Source organism: Oryx dammah, unplaced genomic scaffold (assembly GCF_014754425.2).
Source record: "Oryx dammah isolate SB20612 unplaced genomic scaffold, SCBI_Odam_1.1 HiC_scaffold_13, whole genome shotgun sequence".
Lineage (NCBI taxonomy): Eukaryota > Metazoa > Chordata > Mammalia > Artiodactyla > Bovidae > Oryx > Oryx dammah.
In genome coordinates, this window is record NW_024070197.1 from 25,253,905 (window position 1) to 25,262,338 (window position 8,434).

Consider the following 8,434-nt stretch of genomic DNA (forward strand, 5'->3'; position numbering starts at 1 on the left):
CACACACCCTCCCTCCCTGATTGGGCCTCTGCTCACCAGGCTTCTCAGACCTGCTGGATGCCCGGAAGCAGCCATGTTTTCTTCTGAGCCTCAGTTTTCCCTCCTGATCTGGACAGGGCAGGATCAGGTATTCTCTGAGGTCCCTTCCAGTGTGACAGGCCTGGGCAGAAGGGTGCCCTGTGCTGCAGGGATGGAACATGCTTACCTGGACTGAGAGAGACACTTGATTTAATCCTGACCCTTCCAGGCTCATGGCTCCTGTTGAGAAAAGAAGTGCTTTTGGGAGGTCTCTAGTGCCATGGCTCTTCTTAGTCTCTGGAAGGCCTCAACTGGACCCAGGCAGCTTCTTCGCTGGAGTAGTGAACATCGAGGCGACAGGGTGTCAGGACTTCTGGGCCATAGGGACCACATGACTTCATGAGACTGCAGTTATCTGCTTTCTTCACCCTCGTATCCTTGGGATCTTAGCAGGGGACCTGCCATGGATAGTAACAAAGCTACAGAGGAGAAAACTCTCAGGAGCCGTCTGGGTGAAATGGGCCTTACACCCTAGGTCCAGCCCCAATCCTGCAGATCAATAGCCTTGAGACCCAGAGGCCAAGTTCACACAGGATTTGGGGGCAGATCTGGAAGGTAGGTTCCGTCCTCAGGGATTCTCAGCCTTCCTAGAATCCCTGCCTTGGTCCTGCCACAGCAGAGACGGTGCTAAGACTCCACCTGGAGCCAGGACTGCAGGACTTCCTGTCCCCATCTCCCCTGTCACATCCAGAGACCAGCTGGAGAATATTCATGACCAAGGAGGGGTGGGGTGAGCCACAGCCTTCTACCCTCTTCTCTCGCCTGGGTAATGGGACACATTAGCTAGCCAGTGATTTGCTGTGTGACCAGGGGCAGTGCCATCTGTCTCTGGTTTTCAGTGTTTCTGTAAATAAATGAACTTGGTTCCTATGGCCTGGGGCACTTCTGGGTCTGTGTGGTCTAGAACTGCCCAGAGGAGTAGGCCAAGATGACTGGGTGAAGCACTATGCTCTCCCGTGTCCGGGGGGCCTCCAGGGTCTGCCTCCACCCATGTGCAGCTTCCAGAAGCTGGAGTTGGGTGGGGAGGGGTCACTTACACAGTGGTCCTGGACATTCTGCTGAGGTGCTACACCATGTCATTAGCTTTCTGGCAGGAGTGGTTTCTCTGAGGTACACAAAACAGTACTCCCAGAAAACACTGGTCTTCTAAGCTACAGAGAGTGCAGGAGCAGGTATGGGTTTGAAAGGGGTGCTGTGGGGTATACTGTGTGTCTGAGAGTCTGTGTTCATCTTGATGTGGGACAGAGGTTTGAGGGCTTACTATGTGTGACTGTATGCTTTTAATTTTTACTCCTTAGAGTACTCCTGAGACTGAACATCTTCCTTTGTCACTTTTAGATCTTTTTTAAAAGCTGCTTGCTATTGTTGTTTGCTGGGTTTTAGAATTTCTCATAACTGTAATTTCTCATCTCTGTATATTACGTACATGTTAATAACATGAATTTTACAAATTTATTTCCACTTTTGGTGCTTTATCTTTTATTTTGAGTTATTCAAAACAAAAGCATAAAGATTCAATTTTGAAAAGCCAATTTATCAGTATTTTCCCTCATGGTTGGTTTCTAGCTTTCATCTGATGCTTAGAAAGGTTTTCTCCATTGCATGAAAATAAAAAGATTTATTCATATTTTTCCCTTAAGGAAAGCTTTATTGTTATACCTCTTTACAAACTGATGCATGCTTGTTGTAAAAAATTAAAGGGCAATAAATTAATTTAGGCAAGTAAAGAGTTTTTCTATCTAAGAAGGTATTGCTCTCTTCCATTTAACTTCCCTTTTGTGGCCCTCAGTGGTGATCTGTAAGTTCTCCACATAAGTCCTACATAAGTTTATACCCAGAAAATTGACTCTTCTTGATGCTATTGGGAATGGAATATTTTCCTTCATTATATTTTCTATTGGTTGTTGGCATAAACCAAACTGTTTATTTTTGGATGTTATTTGAAAACTGGTCATCATTCCTGACTTAAAATTGAGTAAAATGAAAAAGATTTGTTTCCCTATGAAGACTTGGCCATATTAATTTCCCTTTCAGGGTTTTCCACCACGGTGAATCTGAGGACACTTGATCCAGTTCAGCATTAATGCTGACAATTTTCTATATCCCTTTCATTAGGACTTTTCTTCACTGTGGATGCTCTGATGCTGACTAAGTTGGAAGCTAAACCTGAAGGCTTTCCCACACACATTACACACAAACGGTTTCTTCCAAGTATGTACCGTCTGATGTATAATACAGTCAGAACTATAGCTGAAGCCTTTGCCACACTCCACACATCTGAAGGGTTTCTCCCCAGTGTGGCTTCTTTGATGCCGAATTAAATGAGCATTAACATGGAAGGCTTTTCCACACTCCTTACACTGAAAGGGTTTCTCTCCAGTATGGATTCTCTGATGCACAATATAGTCAGAACTACAGCTGAATGCTTTCTCACATTCCATACATTTGAAAGGTTTCTCCCCAGTGTGTATTCTCTGATGCCTAGTTAGTTTAGCATTGATGCTAAAGGCTTTCCCACATTCCTTACATTGGTAGGGCTTTTCTCCAGTGTGGATTCGGTGATGATCAAGTAGGTTTCTTTTAGAAGTAAAGCATTTCCCACACTCATTACATTCAAAGGGTTTCTCCCCAGTGTGAATCCTCTGATGCTGCATTAACTTCGCATTAACGTTGAAGGCCTTTCCACACTCATTACACTCGTAGGGCTTCTCCCCGGTGTGGATTCTCAGATGCTGCCGAAGCTGGGAGTTACATCTGAAGGTTTTGCCACATTCTTTACACTCATAGGGTTTCTCACCCGTGTGGATTCTCTGGTGCTGGCTTAATTTCCCTTTGACGCCAAAGGCTTTTCCACATTCAGTACACTCATAGGGTTTCTCCCCTGTGTGAATTCTTTGATGCTGAATGAGTTTTGCATTACTACTAAAGGCCTTTCCACACTCCTTACACTGAAAGGGCCTCTCTCCAGTGTGGGTGCTCTGATGCTGCCTAAGCTGGGAACTGCACCTGAAGCCTCTCCCACATTCAGTACATTCATAAGGTTTCTCTCCAGTGTGGATCCGCTGATGTTGAATTAATTTTGCATTAACATTGAAAGCTCTCCCACAGTCATTACACTCATAAGGTTTCTCTCCAGTGTGGATTCTATGATGTATGATATACGCAGAACTGCAGTTAAAGCTGCTCCCACAGTCCTTGCACTGATAGGGCCTCTCTCCTGTATGGATTCTCTGATGCCTACTTAGACTCCCATTAACACTGAAGGCTTTTCCACACACCTTACACTGATAGGGCTTCTCCCCACTGTGGGTTGTCTGATGTGTAATATAATGGGAACTGTAACTGAAGCTTTTACCGCACTCTACACATTTGAAGGGCTTCTCCCCACTGTGAAGTCTTTGATGCCAAATTAATTTTGCACTGATGCTAAAGGCTTTGCCACACTCCTTATACTGATGGGGCTTCTCTCCAGTGTAGCTACCTTGACCCTGATTAAGCTGAGAATTATAGCTAAAGTTTTCCATTAATTCTTCACATTTAAAAGGTCTTTCCCCAGAATTAATTATTTCCTGTTGAATAAGTTTTGTGTCACAGCTGAAGGCTTTCTCCCGTCCTGTACACTCAGGGGGCTGCTCGCCAGTGGAGATGGTATGACACTGATTCAAATTTGGACTCTGACTAAAGAAACACTCCTCCATGGGGCTAGTACTGTCTTTCACCATCCCGTCAATGACATTGCTGTTTTCTTTCTTCACGCTTCCTACTGAGTGGACCTCCTGGTGTTTCTCTAGGATATAGGTTTCTGAAAAGTCTGTTTCCTGAAAAGAGTTCCTCTGAAGTTCATATGATATATTATATTTTTCTTCATACATTTCTTCTGTCAAATTATTGTCAGTCTGAGCGACTGAACTGAACTGGATATCAATATCTAATATAAAAAACAAAACATAAAATATCATGTAAGAACCATGTTTAAAAAAAGAAAAAGAACTGTGACAAAATACATAATCAAAGTAATCGAGAGGGCTCTTTAAAATCACCAGATTGGGCCAAAGAATCTAAAGCTGGAATAATATATACTTATTTAAAAAAATGAAATAAACCCATGTGTGCTGATGTGAAAAGATGTCAGATACATTGTTTACTGGAAAAACAACTTGAGATATAGTATGTAAAATATCTTCCATTTGTGTACAGAAAGTGAAAAGGGCCAACATACGTCTATTTGAACATGGCTAGAAATCTACTGCAAGAATACACAAGAAACTGAACAAACTGGCACAGGAATTTTGGGAAACTTCCCCACTGCTTCCACTTATGCACTTTTTGTACTGTTTTGAGCATGTACAAATATTACAAATAGTAAAGTAGTGATTTTTAAAGATCAGCGGTCTCTAAACCAATAGCCAGTAACAGGAAGGTTAAGAATAACAGCAGTGGGACAAAATTCTAGGTCTTATCTGCCAGATCAACATTCCTTCTATCACATCATATTTTACTACACTTTGCAGTTTCTGTTAATAAAAACAGAAATTGCTTAAGAAGGAAAAGGCACAGAATCCAACATGTGGCAACAAGGCATGGCAAGTACTGACAGCACTAGGAAGCAAATGGGACTCAAGAGTCTTCTCCAACACCACAGTTCAAAAGCATCAATTCTTTGGCGCTCAGCCTTCTTCACAGTCCAACTCTCACATCCATACATGACCACAGGAAAAACCATAGCTTTGACTAGACGGACCTTAGTCAGCAAAGTAATGTCTCTGCTTTTGAATATGCTATCTAGGTTGGTCATAACTTTTCTTCCAAGGAGTAAGCGTCTTTTAATTTCATGGCTGCAGTCACCATCTGCAGTGATTTTGGAGCCCAAAAAAATAAAGTTTGACACTGTTTCCCCATCTATTTCCCATGAAGTGATGGGACCAGATGCCATGATCTTCGTTTTCTCAATGTTGAGCTTTAGGCCAACTTTTTCACTCTCCACTTCACTTTCATCAACAGGCTTTTGAGTTCCTCTTCACTTTCTGCCATAAGGGTGGTGTCATCTGCATATCTGAGGTTATTGATATTTCTCCCGGCAATCTTGATTCCAGCTTGTGTTTCTTCCAGTCCAGGGTTTCTCATGATGTTCTCTGCATATAAGTTAAATAAGCAAGGTGACAATATACAGCCTTGACATACTCCTTGTCCTATTTGGAACCAGTCTGTTGTTCCATGTCCAGTTCTAACTGTTGCTTCCTGACCTGCATACAGATTTCTCAAGAGGCAGGTCAGGTGGTCTGGTATTCCCATCTCTTTCAGAATTTTCCACAATTTATTGTGATCCACACAGTCAAAGGCTTTGGCATAGTCAATAAAGCAGAAATAGATGTTTTTCTGGAACTCCCTTGCTTTTTCCATGATCCAGCGGATTTACAGAAGACAAATTAACAGACCTGCTCAAGACAAATTAACAGACCTGCTCAAAGTCACACAACTATGAAGTAGCACAGTTAGGACTGGATCTGAGAAAGTCTACTCCAAAGCCTAGGTTAAAAGACTTAATTCTGTATCCTTCATATTAAGTAGATAGTGCATAGAAAATAGCAAAGACCCAAAGAAGTATTGAATCCATTCCTTTTGTTTCAGAAAGGTAGAATAACAAAATTAGGATTGAAAGAATTAGAATGAAGCATTCAAAAAAAGATCTGTTCTTGGAATTATAAAGAAATAGCGAACTACAGAAACAGAAAGGTCTCAAATGTTCCTATCTCTAGAAATCAAAATTTATTTAAATGTTACTCTGTACACCTCGCCAATAAACATGGCATCCTTCTATGTTGCTGAAGTTGACTTTCTTCCTAAAGGGTTAAACTACTTTCCAGCATAAGGGCAATGTGTGCCTCCCTTACCAGTTCCGAGGCCCTGGGGGCCTGTGCCTACTCCAGAGGCCAGTGGAGATGGGCCCTCCAGTTCACCTCCTCCCTCCAGTTGTGAGATCACAGCAGGTTTGAGAAGGGGAAATCCTGTTTCAGGGAAAGGGAAAAGGAAAGGCAGGTGAATAATCTCCCACAGCTGACTTCCTAAACCTCTTCTCAGATTGTTTCAGTAATGGGGAGAGAAGGAACGAGCCCTAGCAGGGTCCTGTGCCTAAGAACTATGGGAAAGGGGATGGGGTGGGTGGGTAGAAAGTGTATGTGTAGGGTGGGGTTGGAGGCAGAAGCTTGAGAAGATGTGGGAGGATTTGGGCAGGGCCAGACTGAGACACTTCATACAGGGCAAATAAAGACATTCTGCCTAAAGGGACAGATACCATTTTTTGACCATGGCCTAAATAATATTCCAAGTACACTGAGATTCCTAGAAAGACTCAAGAGATGCAGGTTGGGTGAGGGGGAACCTGAAGGTAACACTGCAGAACAGGAAGTTGCTTTTTTTCCTCTCTGTATGCAGAACAGCCTATAGGGTGAATCAAGAGTGCATGCCAGTCCCAGCAGAGTCCTATATTGGCCCCGAAAGGGCTTAGGGTTCATCCTTCCCAGCAACCCCTGGGTCTAGGGGATTAGCAATCAGCTCCTGAGGTTCCTACTCTGTAAAGGATTACCAGAAGCCCCCTTGCAACCAGTAAAGGGAAAGGAAGCCAGGAAACCCTAATAAGCAGTCTGAGCCCAGGGGGAGAAAGTGCTTACCCAGGGAAGCCACATTCCCATAATTCTCCAGCATCACATCCCTGTACAGGGCCCTCTGTGCAGTGGACAGGCCATCCCACTCCGTCTGGGTGAAGTACACAGCCACATCCTCGAAGGTCACCGACTTCTGAAACAACAGGTTCCTGCTGCCCTACGGCCAATTCCATGGCTCATGCCCTAGGTGAGGGGCAGAGGGCAGTATGAGGGCTTGAGGAGGCGCTTGTGGAGAGCACAGAGGTAACAGGGGAAAATATTTACAAAATATACCTGGAATGTAAGGCATGGCATATCTGGCTCACAGCAGAGAAACCTCATGCCATATTTCATACTTACAAAAGATGACATTAAGTTGAAATGAGAAAACAAATTCACATGACTGAGTTCTCCCAATGCAACTGCTTTCTTTCAGTTAAGCTACCATGCCCCTCACTGGCGGAAGCAGCACTGGACCCACCTATAGGCTTCGCACTCCTGGCCTTGAGGTCTTGCCTTCTGCGCCCAGCTTACTGCACCTTGCCCTCACCCTCAAGCCAGCTCCAAAGCATATCCATGGCTTCTATCACATCCACCCCCACCTGCCATAGATTTCTATCATGCTCCCTCTATGAGAGGGTGCACAGCCTCTGCTCCAGCACCTCCAGCAGAGGAAGCTCAGTGCTGCCCAGATCAGCTGGGCAGCATCGGGGTGGAGAGTAGGGTAAGAGAAGGCTGCCCATTCTGCTTCCAAATGGGTTTCACTGAAAGCCTGTTTTCTGTGACCCTCTCCCATTCAAGCCTCATCTTGTCCAACTTCACCCAAGACTTTACTGTCTCTCCAAGGAGGTTTGGGAAAGAAGAAAGGTCACCATCTTTTCAGTTACTCCTCTGCATCACTCCACACTCAGCACAGACTCCTTCCTCAGCCTTCTGAAACACCTTTGGGACACAGCGGCAGCGATCTGCCTCTCAACTATTCTCTACCAGGATCTGTCTTATTCAGTTGTACACGAATTACTCAGTCCTGACTACAGTGCTGGGAGATAGGCACTGTGTTGTGTTCATTCTGCCACAAAAGAAACAAAAGGCAGAGGGGATCGAAGTGACATGTCCACAGTCACCCAGCCATTGCATGACTCTTTACTGTTCAGCCCTGTGTCACATGTGGGACCATAATGTAGTCAGATTTCTTATGGCTATATAGGGAATAGTTTTGAGGGGAGATGTGAAAGCAGAGTGACTACTTCAGAAAAAGTCCCATCAGTCTAGGTGATGTAGGCCTCATTAAGACAAGTGGTTGCTAAAGAGGAGGATGCTTAACATAACTCAGGTAATGCTTAACATAAAAATCTCTAGGACAGTGAGTCAAAGGATTGGGGTGGGGCAAAGGAGGGAGGATCCAGGAATGAATCACCAGGTTTCTTTTTTATGCGGATTATGGTGGGAGACACCAGCTGAGATTTGAATTCAGGAGGAAGCACCGGTTGTCGGATAAAGTGGGTGGTGGCTGGTGTTGAGGGCATTTCATTTTGTACTGCCAAGTTATTTGACTTATCCAGGTCACACAATGAGTGACTCACAGAAATGCTCAGATTGGACTAGAATGGTTGATGGGTTGGCTGCTACTGCTAAGTCGCTTCAGTTGTGTCCGACTCTGTGTGACCCCATAGACGGCAGCCCACCAGGCTCCCCCGTCCCTGGGATTCTCCAGG

General features: G+C 44.4%; 1 protein-coding gene across 6 annotated transcripts in view; it reads right to left on the reverse strand.

The window, feature by feature from the left end:
• Window positions 1–1,533: 1,533 nt before the first annotated feature.
• The window catches only part of ZNF23 (zinc finger protein 23), a 16,362-nt gene continuing 9,461 nt past the window's right edge, over window positions 1,534–8,434 (reverse strand). For 3 of the 6 annotated variants that reach the window (XM_040254001.1, XM_040254002.1, XM_040254006.1), the window contains 3 exons: window positions 6,747–6,873; window positions 5,970–6,083; window positions 1,534–4,006 (listed from right to left, as the gene is read on the reverse strand). In XM_040254001.1, coding sequence (XP_040109935.1) covers window positions 2,190–4,006; window positions 5,970–6,083; window positions 6,747–6,873 — 2,058 coding nt within the window. In that variant the 3' untranslated portion in view covers window positions 1,534–2,189. Of the gene's footprint in view, window positions 4,007–5,969; window positions 6,084–6,746; window positions 6,924–8,434 lie in introns of all 6 variants that reach the window. The other 3 variants (XM_040254005.1, XM_040254004.1, XM_040254003.1) reach the window with 1 other exon arrangement.